Source organism: Eumetopias jubatus, unplaced genomic scaffold (assembly GCF_037043125.1).
Source record: "Eumetopias jubatus isolate StellerSeaLion01/CBP00866 unplaced genomic scaffold, mEumJub1_p1.0 scaffold_11, whole genome shotgun sequence".
Taxonomy (NCBI): domain Eukaryota; kingdom Metazoa; phylum Chordata; class Mammalia; order Carnivora; family Otariidae; genus Eumetopias; species Eumetopias jubatus.
Genome location: NW_028274817.1, coordinates 85,401,720 through 85,413,544, shown reverse-complemented (window position 1 = coordinate 85,413,544; position 11,825 = coordinate 85,401,720). Strand labels below are relative to the sequence as shown.

The window sequence follows — 11,825 nt, the reverse complement described above, 5'->3', positions numbered from 1 at the left end:
ATATATACACACACACAATGGAATATTATGCACCCGTCAAAAGGAATGAGATCTTGCCATTTGCAACGACATAGATGGAACTAGAGGGTGTTATGAGGAGTGAAATAAGTCAATCAGAGAAAGACATGTATCATATGACCTCACTGATATGAGGAGTTCTTAATCTCAGGAAACAAACTGAGGGTTGCTGGAGTGGTGGGGGGTTGGGAGGAATGGGGAGGCTGGGTGATAGACATTGGGGAGGGTGTGTGCTATGGTGAGCGCTGTGAATTGTGCAAGACTGTTGAATCACGGATCTGTACCTCTGAAACAAATAATGCAATATATGTTAAGGAAAAAAAAAAGAAGATAGCAGGAGGGGAAGAATGAAGGGGGGGAAATCGGAGGGGGAGACGAACCATGAGAGACGATGGACTCTGAAAAACAAACTGAGGGTTCTAGAAGGGAGGGGGGTGGGGGGATGGGTTAGCCTGGTGATGGGTATTAAAGAGGGCACGTTCTGCGTGGAGCACTGGGTGTTACGCACAAACAACGAATCATGGAACACTACATCCAAAACTAATGATGTAATGTATGGTGATTAACATAACAATAAAAAATTTTAAAGGAAAATAAATAATAAATAAATCCTCCTAACAGCCTATGGGACATACACCCTTACCGGGTCCATTTGCTCATGGGAAGTGAGGGAACGGAGGCACACTGATTGTGTGGGGGAGAAAAAGCAAGACTCTGAAGAATCCAGACTTTTATTTTATTTTATTTTTTAAGATTGTATTTATTTATTTATTTGACACAGAGAGAGAGAGAGAGAGAGAGAGAGTGAGAGAGAGAGAGAGAGCACAATCAGGGGGAGAGGGAGAAGCAGGCTCCCTGCTGAGCAAGGAGCCCGCCGACATGGGGCCGGGACCCTGGGACCATGACCTGAGCTGAAGGCAGCCGCTTAAGGACTGAGCCACCCAGGCGCCTCAAGAATCCAGACTTTTATTTATTTATTTTTTTAAAGATTTATTTATTTATTTTGAGAGAGTGAGAATGAGAGAGAGTACATGAGAGCGGGGAGGGTTAGAGGGAGAAGCAGGCCCCTCGCCGAGCAGGGAGCCCGATGCGGGACTCGATCCCGGGACTCCAGGATCATGACCTGAGCCGAAGGCAGTTGCTTAACCAACTGAGCCACCCAGGCGCCCAAGAATCCAGACTTTTAAAGGTTCAAAAGCAACGGGCGATTAAACAAGATGGGGGATTAAACTAGACGTTGCCTAGGCAGTCATATATGCTGTGAAGGGATGAGAAGCAGAAAGTGATTTGGGAACTGTGGGGAGGCAGGGGTAAGGGATGGGGAAGGGAGCTGGGTGTCCGTGCATTGCTGGGGGTCTCACGAGCCAGGAGGGAATGTTATTAGAGGAAAATATCACAATGTTATTAGAGGAAAAGTTTTAACACGGTAACCCTTCGGCACGAGGGGCCTTGGGCCTCAGGCCCAGAGCAGCTGGATGCTTTGGGGAGGAAGGAGGCCGCTCAGCCCCCGGACTGCTCCCCACCATAGCGTCCTCCAGCAGAAGTGCAGCAGTGGCCTAGCTCTTGCTCCCAGCCAATCAGAGGGAGGAGGATCTGAGCCAGTCCGAGGGAAATGGGCCTCGGGGAGTAAGGAAGAAGGAGGAGGACATGAGCTGGCCCCAAAGATGGGTCTTAACCAGCCAAATGGAGGAGGGCCTCATTCTGAGGGAGGAGGGTCCAAGCCTGTCCAAGGGAGGGAGGAGGAGGCCGGGCCCACCCCGGGGCCCCTGGAGGACTTGTTTCCCTTGTGGTTTTTTGTACTTCCTGTTCCCCTGTGCACTGCGGAAGTTCCTCTTCTTACCCCACACCCAGAGCCTGGCAGGAGAGGACAAGGGCAGGAGGCACCATGAGTGGGGGCCCTGTGGGAGGCAGGTCTGGGGGTCGCGGAGGACCAGGGGTTCAGCAGAACATGCCCTCCACACTCCTCCAGGACCATGAGAACCAGCGACTCTTCGAGATGCTGGGTCGGAAATGCTGGGTGAGCTGGGCATCTCCTGGCCCTCCCTGTCTCCCTCCCTTTCCTCCTCTTTCTTCCCCTCCTCCCCTCTTCCTTCCCTTCTCCATCATCTCCTCTCCGAAAACCCACTTACCCCCATTCAACAATCCCAGGAAGATCTTGATTGCGGTGTCTGTCTACTTTCCCTCTGGCTTCGGCTCTTCCTTTGGAGCCAGGACAGCCGTGGACAAGGAAGAACTAGACCCTCTTTGCCCCTGAGCCCTGCTCTTCTCTCCCAGACACTGGCCACTGCCGTTGTTCAGCTGTACCTGGCACTACCTCCTGGAGCTGACCACTGGACCAAGGAGCACTGTGGGGCTGTGTGCTTCGTGAAGGATAACCCCCAGAAGTCCTACTTCATCCGTCTTTATGGCCTTCAGGTGACCCCCATCCCCCCGCTGGACGTGCAAACCGGTTTTCAACCTGCAAACCCAGATCTGTGTCTAAAGCCCCAAGGCGTTGGACAGAGCAGTGAACCCCTGAGCCCCAGAACCAAAGACCTCATCTAGACGTCAAACTCTGGTTTGGCTTTCTTTGTCTTTGATGACTGACCCCAGGATCCCCATGTCAAGATTTATAACCCCCCAACTATTAGTATAGCTCCTAAATCTAATCTGTTTCATGAACTCAAAAAAATAAATAAATAAATGGGCACTGTATTTTTACCTGAACCTCAAATCTGTTCTAAACTCAAACTTTTGGGTTCCAGAAATCCCCCCATCAAAACTCCTGGACCCTAAATGTTTGCCTAGCTCCTAAGCCATAGCTCTGCCTCACAAACATCAAATTGTATATACCTTGACTGAATCTCCCACCCCTAAAACTTTCAAGTCTGTGTGTCTGAACCTCAAATCTCAACTCCAACTCCCAGTACTGGAGCCCTACCTGCCCAAATGAAGGCCCCCCCCCCCATAAAGGAAGGATGTAAGATGGAGTCTATGAATGGGCTGTTTCCTAGGACTGGAGTCCTAAACCCTCATATTCAAGCCCCCAAGTCCCACATCTGGGGCCCTGAACCCCAAATCCAAATCTGACTGCAATGTCTAACTCCCATATGGTACCCCAACCCTCCACACCTGACATCTAGACCCCTAACTCTGATGATAAGCTGGAAGTCTCCAATCTGATCCTGGGGTCCCAAATTAGGACACCATTCTCCTTGCCCAGATAACAGAGGCCTGCCACCCAGGGCATGCCTCCCTGCTAATGTGCCCCCTCCCCACCTCTCCAGGCTGGCCGGCTGCTCTGGGAACAGGAGCTGTACTCACAGTTGGTCTACTCCACTCCCACCCCCTTCTTCCACACCTTCGCTGGAGATGTGAGTGACCCTTCAACCCCTGGGCCTCAGGTGGGGTGTGGGGAGGAGATGGGAAAGGTGCGGGGTGGGGTGGGGGCTCCTGGAAGGCTATTGAGCCCAAGATGTACGCAGGCCTGCCAAGCAGGGCTGAACTTCGCAGATGAGGGCGAGGCCCAGGCCTTCCGGGCCCTGGTGCAGGAGAAGATCCAAAAAAGGAGTCAGAGGCAAAGTGGAGGTGAGGAGGCCTTCGGGGAGGAAAGGAGGTTGGGCAGAAGTGTGTGCAAGAGTAGGGAGCTGGAGGAGCCCCTCTTATGGTTCTGGTTCCCAGTCCACCTGTCTCTCCACAGATAGACGCCAGCTACCCCCACCACCAGCACCAGCCAATGAAGGTGAGTCTTCAAGTTCAAGGAGGGTACTAAGGGGCCAGCCCAGGAACTTATGGCAGGGTTGTAATAGCTCTCTACCCATTCCATCTTTCCAGAGAGAAGAGGAGGGCTCCCACCCCTGCCCCCACACCCAGGCGGAGACCAAGGGGGTGAGTGCTGATTCTTCCCTGTGTCTCTGGGTGGACAGGTGGGTGGGGGAGTAGACGGATAGATGGGTGAGGAGTGGGTGGATGGATGAGTAGTTGGGGAGTGCAGAGATAAGTGGGCAAATGGGGGGGTGGATGGGTGGGTGGATAGATGGTTGAGTGGAGGATGAATTGATGGGAAGATGAAAACATAGATATATAGATGTATAGGTGGGTGTACAGATGTATAGGTGAATGAGTATGTGGATATATGGGTGAATGGATGGATGGATGATTGCCTCAATGAATGAATGAGTGAATGAATTGAACAGCAAATAAATGAATAAGTGACATAACATTTCAATCAGTGAAGAAAGCAATGATTGACTGACTGACTGAATGAATGAATGATTTAACAAATTAATTGGTTAATGAGCCATGAATGAATGAATCAATACTTAAGTGATAAGCATGAGTGGATGAATAAATAAATGAAGTGGTGAAGGTAAGAATGGTTTGTGGAACCCGCCCATCCACTTCTCCATAAACCCTAATTGGACCCCTCACCTACTCCCTCCATGACCATCAAACACACACACAGATTCCCCCAACACTCGCCCTATCTCTTGCCCCTATGCTTTGGTTGGTAGGTAAAGTAGGTCAATGGCTCAATCACCCTATTCTCCCCACAGGCCCAGCATCTGGCCAGCTGTCCCTGGGGCTAGTAACAGTGGACATCCAGAACCCCGACATCACGAGTTCACGATACCGTGGGCTCCCAGCACCTGGGCCTGGCCCAGCTGATAAAAAACGTTCAGGGAAGAAGAAGATCAGCAAGGCTGATATTGGTGCACCGAGTGGATTCAAGTGAGAACCTCTCCCCGCCAGTCCCACAGATCCCTGTTGGGGGGTGCAGATGAAAAGATGGACAGGAAGAGAGCTGGGTGGATGGAAGGATGGAAGATGGATGGGTGGGTGGGTAGGGAGATGAGTGAGTAGGTGCCTGGGTGCAAGGCCAGGACTAGGGAGAGGCAAGTGAGGCACTAATGTTGCAAAATTTACAGAGGCAGTTATTCTAAGGGTCATGCAACTGCAATTCATGACTGTGAGAGTGAGGGCCTCCTTAAATTTTGCACCCTAGGCACCTCACTTGCTTCCCCTTGGTCCCACCGTGGGTGGCTGGGGGGTGAGTAGATGGGTGGGTGGGTAGATGAATGGCCGAATGAATGAATGAAGGAAGGAATGAATGGATTGGTCGGGGAATGAGTGGATAGGTGGTTGGATGGATGGGTGAATGGGTAAATGGGAAGTGGGAGGGTAGATGGATGGGTGAGTGGATGAGTGTCTGGACAGAGGGATGGCTATCGGTTGGTTCACAGAGAAGGTGGATGGGGATGGATAGGCGGCCAGTTGCGTGGATGAATGGATAGTTCGATGGATAAATAGAAGTGTGTTTTGAATAGGTAGACAAAAGAGTGGATGGATTGAAAGGTGGGCACATGGGTAGATGGATGGGTAGATGGACAAGCGTGTGTGAAGACAGGTTGGCAGAGAAATGGGTAAATAGGTGTATGTGGGCAGATGAGTAGAAAGACAAATATACAATAGATGGGTGGTCTGACAGGTGAATGCAAATGGCTAGGTGGACAAATGGATGGGTGTGTGGATGGTAGAAAAAGGGATGTTTGGACAGACGGGCAGTATAAACCAGGGACTCCTAATTCTATAACAACTGCTCTCATTCAGTCACTCATTCATTCACTTAGGACTCATCCAGTAATTCTGGCCCCTCAGAGTCCCTCTGGGCAGGGGAGGGCAAGAGGGCTTCACTAGGAAGGGAGAGAAGGAAGGGCAGTGGGGCTTCACTGGGATCTCCTCACCTCCCCCAGACATGTCAGCCACGTGGGGTGGGACCCCCAGAATGGATTTGACGTGAGTAATTCCAAAGACCCCTTGACCCACTTAACTCCCCGCCTGCCCTTCCGTGGTCCACTGGCTCAGACCTACCCCCAGACCCCACCCTTTCTACACTCCTCTCAGATCCCCCCTCTGGGGTGGGCCCAATGATAATCCGTGCCCCTCCCCTATCCACCTTATGCCCCGACCCCTGCCCTCGCCGCCTTTTTCCTCCCGGGCAGGTAAACAACCTGGACCCGGACCTGCGGAGGCTGTTCTCCAGGGCAGGAATCAGTGAGGCCCAGCTCACGGATGCCGAGACCTCCAAACTTATCTACGATTTCATTGAGGACCAGGGTGGGCTGGAGGCTGTGCGGCAGGAGATGAGGCGCCAGGGTGAGCACCCTCCTTCTTTTTCCAGCCCTAGGAGCTGGTTCCTAAGAGATACACTGCAGTCACTCAGTCCTCATGGGTACCCTTACACTGCTTGAATCAGGAGTTGGTCAGTTAGGGTGCCCATGTTACAAATGAGCAAAATCGAGGCTCTGAAGAGAAGTGTAACAATAGCTCTGTGTTATTCCTCCCGCCCAGAGCCGCCTCCACCACCCCTGCCGCCATCCAGAGGAGGAAACCAGGCCCCCCGGCTCCCTACTATCGGGAGCAACAAGGGTCGTTCTGGTCCACTGCCCCCTGTACCTTTGGGAGGTGCTCCACCCCCACCAACTCCCCGGGCACCCCCACTCCCGGGCCGAGGCGGCCCTCCACCACCACCCCCTCCAGCCACTGGACGTTCTGGATCACTGCCCCCTCCGCCCCCTGGAGCTGGAGGCCCCCCCGTGCCTCCACCACCACCACCACCACCCCCACCACCGCCCAGCTCTGGGGATGGGCCAATCCCTCCCCCACCTTCTGCTCTGGGGCCTGTGGGGGGCCTGGCCCCTGGTGGAGGTCGGGGGGCACTTTTGGATCAAATCCGGCAGGGAATTCAGCTGAACAAGGTGAAGACGGGCGAGATGGAGGATGGGTGGGGGGGTCTGGGACTCGGGGGTGCTGGGCAAGTCAGGATCTTGGGGCCCAGGGCTGAAACTCGCAGAGGCCCCAGGCTTTTGGGTTTCAGTGACAGGGCTGGGAGGCCGGTGGGGAGAAGTAGGTGGGGAACCCTGAAGAGGAATGGAGTGTATGGGAGGGGAAATGACGAGGAAGGGGCAGGGAGGAGTGCTCCTATCGCGGGCCTTGAACCCTCTGTGCTGGACCCTGCTTGGTGCAGACGCCCGGGGCCCCAGAGAGCTCAGCGCTGCAGCCTCCCCCTCAGAGCTCAGAAGGGCTGGTGGGAGCCTTGATGCACGTGATGCAGAAGAGAAGCAGAGCCATCCACTCCTCAGGTGAGAGCCCGCCCTTTGCCAGGACAGCCAGCCCGCTTCCAAGGGCCAGTGTCGGCCTGAAGACACCCCCACCGGCTACCACCAGTAGTAACAGTCACCCCATCATGACTCTCGTGTCAATCTCCTTTTTGACAGTGTTAACACTGTCATCATGGAACAATAATAGAATTCACTCTATCTTTGCCAATAGCATTAAGATTAATCCCAGGGTAGTTCCGCAAGATTGGTATGGATCCATTACCCGACAATATTCTAACAAGCCTCATCTTTTGATAGTGCGATCATCAAGAACCCATTATGGGTCAACAGTATTAACATGAGCCTGCTATGAAATAGTAATATTGTAACGTACGCCACCTTCGCTATAATACTTAAATTCACCCCATTAAGAAAGAAACAGAGCATTAACCCTTGTGTGACACCACATTTCTTTTTTTTTTTTTGAAATGTAGTATAGTCAAGAATTCAGACTTTTTTTTTTTTAAGATTTTATTTATTTATTTGACAGAGATAGAGAGAGAGCACAAGTAGGCAGAGAGGCAGGCAGAGGGAGAGGGAGAAGCAGGCTCTCCACCGAGCAGGGAGCCCGATGCGGGACTCGATCCTGGGACTCCAGGATCATGACCTGAGCCGAAGGCAGTCGCTTAAGCAACTGAGCCACCCAGGCACCCGTGACACCACATTTCTGACAGTGATATTAACTTTCATTCCAACTCCAGCCCTCACCGTCCGCTCTCCCTCCTCTGAGGGGCCCCTTCTTCATTCAACTGCGTGGGTCCCCAGGAGACCTCAGCCCCCCAGAACCCTGAGTCTTGACCTCTCAGACCCCAGGAACTTCACCCCACCCCCGGCCCTTGAACCCTTCTGCCCATCCTGAGTCCCACTTTCTCTCTCCCTCCAGATGAAGGGGAGGACCAGGCCGGCGAAGAGGATGAAGACGATGAGTGGGACGACTGAGCCCCCCTCGCCACCTGTTCTGGGCCCCCTCCCCCGGCAGCCGCGGCTCGCTGCCCTCCGCTCCCAGCCTCCAGGGCCCTCAGGCCCCGTTTCTTCCCCGCCGACCCTTCCAATGCTGGTCCCCAACATTCACCCTAGCAGGAGCCAGGGCCCCTTTTTATACAGAATTTCTCGGTTCTCCTCACATAAGGATTTTGAGACCAAAATAAAATAACTGTCTTTTTGTTTCTCTAAGTCTCAGTTGGTTTATATTCCAAATGTGGAAATTTGGGGTCCTGTAGCCCCAAAGTCTCTTTTATTCATCTCTCCCATTTCATTCATTTATTTATTCACTCATTTGTTCCCTCATTTATTTCTTTGTTCCCTTCTGCCCTTCTTTCTTCCCACAAACATTTGTTGCTGGGCACTGCTCTTGGGCCTGGAGCTAAAGCCGTGGGAAGAAAACTTAGTGACGCCAACATTCTAGTGGAGGAGACAGATATGAAACCAGGAATCACATAGAAATGAAAGATAGTTACAGATGGTGACAAGGGCTGTGATATGCTGAGGGGGAATGGCCTTCAGATGGAACATCCAGGGAAGGCCACCAGGACGCTGTGACAGTTGTGCAGAACCTAAAGAGAGAGGAGTCAACCAGTAAATCTTTGGGGGGAGGGCATTCCAGGCAGAGGGAGCAGCTTGTGCGAAGGCCCTGAGGTGGGGGAAAAGCTTGGTGTGAGGTTGAACATGGTGAATTTGCAGGAGTTATTTGTTCAGTTATTTGCTTAGTTATTTTTTTTATTTTTTTATTTTATTTTTTTAAAGATTTTATTTATTTATTTGAGAGAGAGAGAGAGAAACAGCATGAGAGGGGAGAAGGTCAGAGGGAGAAGCAGGCTCCCCGCCGAGCCGGGAGCCCGATGCGGGACTCGATCCCGGGACTCCGGGATCATGACCTGAGCCGAAGGCAGTCGCTCAACCAACTGAGCCACCCAGGCGCCCCAGTTATTTTTTTTAAAGATCTTATTTATTTATTTGAGAGAGAGAGAATGAGAGATAGAGAGCACGAGAGGGAAGAGGGTCAGAGGGAGAAGCAGACTCCCTGCCGAGCAGGGAGCCCGATGCGGGACTCGATCCCGGGACTCCAGGATCATGACCTGAGCCGAAGGCAGTCGCTTAACCAACTGAGCCACCCAGGCGCCCTAGTTATTTTTTTTTTTTAAGGTCCAATCGGCACAATATTAGATCAAGAGAATACTCAATGGTCAGACTTACTCTCCCATGCACACAACTCACACACCAGGATCCTGATGGGCAGGACCCCTCTCTCCGTTTTAAAATTTGGTTCTGCCTAGTTCTCAGCGCAAACCAAGTCCTGGCCAGTGGCAGTGGAAGAGGCAAAGACTCAAGACAGATCAGCTCTAGAACCTGGGCAAGATGCCCCACCTCTGAGCCTCAGTTTCTTCATCTATACAAGGGCGGTAACGATATGTAACTGATTTGCAACTGAGATCCCACTGGGTTCCCCCTCCTCTTCTAGGAATTATTCACCAGAAGAAAAGGAGCAACGCAAAACTGTCCGTGGTGTTTACTTATTTATTTTTTTAATATTTTATTTATTTATTTGACAGAGAGAGAGAGCGAGAGAGGGAACACAAGCAGGGGGAGTGGGAGAGGGAGAAGCAGGCTTCCCACCGAGCAGGGAGCCCGATGCGGGGCTCGATCCCAGGACCCTGGGATCATGGCCTGAGCCGAAGGTAGACGCCTAACAACTGAGCCACCCAGGCGCCCCTGTCCCTGGTGTTCAAAGCTATTTCCAAGGGAGTGATTAGAAGCTCTTGCACATCAGAGCCTTAGCAGAGGTGTCTACTCCTTCCCATTTCTGAAATCTGGTGGATTCAAGACCTCAGGTATCCTACCTTTAGAGGAGGAGGAGGGGAGTGGGAAGAAAGGTAACAGTGAGGAGGAATCCAGAGAGGACAGGCTTCATCCATCTGCAAGACCAGTGGAAGAATTTCGAACCATCTGAGGTGCAGGCTGGGGGTCAGAGGAGGGAGCAAAGGAGAGCCAGGGCCAGGGTGGAGGTGTGGGAGGTGAGAGCTGGCTTTGCTCTTAAGAATTCCCCTGTAGGGGGGGGCCTGGGTGGCTCAGTTGGTTAAGCGACTGCCTTCGGCTCGGGTCATGATCTCAGGGTCCTGGGATTGAGCCCCGCATCGGGCTCCCTGCTCCGCGGGAAGCCTGCTTCTCCCTCTCCCTCTCCCACTCCCCCTGCTTGTGTTCCCTCTCTCGCTGTGTCTCTCTCTGTCACGTAAATAAATAAAATCTTAAAAAAAAAAAAAAGAATTCTCCTGTAGCCACAGAAGCAGAAGAAGGAGGGAGTCTTGGGTTCCTTTTAACTCTTTCATTGTTCTTCACCTCCCACTCTACTCCCCACCCCACTTTGACCAGGTCGCCAGGGGTGAGCTGAGTCTAGGAAGGGCCTGTCATTATCACTCACCTGCCTCCCCACTCCCTGCTAGGTAACCCCAGAAATCCGGGTGTCTTGGGACCCCCTCAGTAGGCTTTGTCCTCGAGAAGACCTTGTATTACACAACCTCTGAATCTCCAGGAGCGCTGCCTACAGCAGGCACGGGCTTGGTGGAAAAGAATTGACCGTGGACAAGTGGCTTGACATTTCTGGGCCTCAGTTTTCTCGATCTTTAAACTGAGACTAAAAATGCATACTTCACGGGGTTGCGGAGAGAACACGAGTGTCTGCAAAGTGCGGGGCTCCTTGAGGCATCTACAAACATTAGATGCTGCTGTTGCTGTTCTTCCTACTACTGACTGGTCCCGAGTCACCGTTGATCATAAAATGCACCATCATTGTATGTATCACCAAGAAAGACAAAAAAGTACTGCGAATTAAATTATGACTCACCAGTGCCTGGGAGACGTAGCCAGATTTCAGAGATGTTACAGATTTAAGTATTCCTGGAATCTGGCTGGGGATGTTCCTTTAACCTGCGTTCTGGTTCCACGTGTATGTTTGCTTGTGAAAACTTGTGATGCTGATCCCCCATGGTCAGTGCTTTCTTTCTGTATGTGTGGTACACTCGAGTACGAGGTTTACATTAAAAACAGGTCAAACCTGTACAGCTCGGAATGGATAACACCTTATATTGGCCCCAGCACTGGACAAGGCAATATAGACTTGGCACTGAATTAATGCTGAATGAACAGACAAGTGGCTGGGAGTGGGACACAGGAATAACAGGGTGGCCTCTTACTTTTGAGGTCTCCTGGACAAGATGCTACTCCAGAAAGATTCATTTCCACACGAGTGGGAGATGCCCTCCCCAAGGTCACTCATCTGAGGTTTTACAGATGAAGAAACTGCCTGAGGTCACACAGTTTAGTAAATGGTGGAGCTGGGATTTGAACCGGGGTAGCTAAGCTCCAAGACCCAGACCTTTACCCACTGCATTACATATACTGTTATATATACTGTTTGGGGAGGACCAAGGTATGAAAATTAATAAAGGGAAACCTTACTAAAATGGACTCCGGATGCTAGAAGGGGAGGCTGGTAGAGGAAACCTACCGCTCAATGTCAATTACAGCAAAAAGTGTCAATTACAGACCCAAAAGAAGTATCTCAGCAGGAAAGAATGGTCAGTTACAAGCCCCCCACAGGGAAAGATATACATTGTGGCTCCTATAAGAAATTGACTACACCTGCAGCTCAGCCACTGAGAAACCATCATGGCT

General features: G+C 51.8%; 1 protein-coding gene across 1 annotated transcript; it reads left to right on the top strand.

Moving 5' to 3' along the window:
* Window positions 1–1,843: 1,843 nt before the first annotated feature.
* Window positions 1,844–8,330, top strand: WAS (WASP actin nucleation promoting factor). The gene is made up of 12 exons (XM_028113504.2): window positions 1,844–2,035; window positions 2,293–2,433; window positions 3,285–3,371; window positions 3,483–3,585; window positions 3,698–3,739; window positions 3,832–3,885; window positions 4,554–4,728; window positions 5,751–5,793; window positions 6,000–6,153; window positions 6,349–6,755; window positions 7,025–7,139; window positions 8,041–8,330. The coding sequence occupies exons 1-12, from the start codon at window positions 1,904–1,906 to the stop codon at window positions 8,094–8,096; spliced, it is 1,509 nt and encodes a 502-aa protein (XP_027969305.1). The 5' UTR covers window positions 1,844–1,903; the 3' UTR covers window positions 8,097–8,330.
* Window positions 8,331–11,825: the final 3,495 nt, after the last annotated feature.

Bases quoted from the DNA above. Each gene is read 5' to 3' on its own strand.
- WAS (XM_028113504.2), top strand. From the start codon at position 1,904: ATGAGTGGGGGCCCTGTGGGAGGCAGGTCTGGGGGTCGCGGAGGACCA. The intron at 3,740-3,831 runs GTGAGTCTTCAA...CCATCTTTCCAG, and splicing joins ACCAGCACCAGCCAATGAAG to AGAGAAGAGGAGGGCTCCCA. The intron at 6,154-6,348 runs GTGAGCACCCTC...CCTCCCGCCCAG, and splicing joins GCAGGAGATGAGGCGCCAGG to AGCCGCCTCCACCACCCCTG.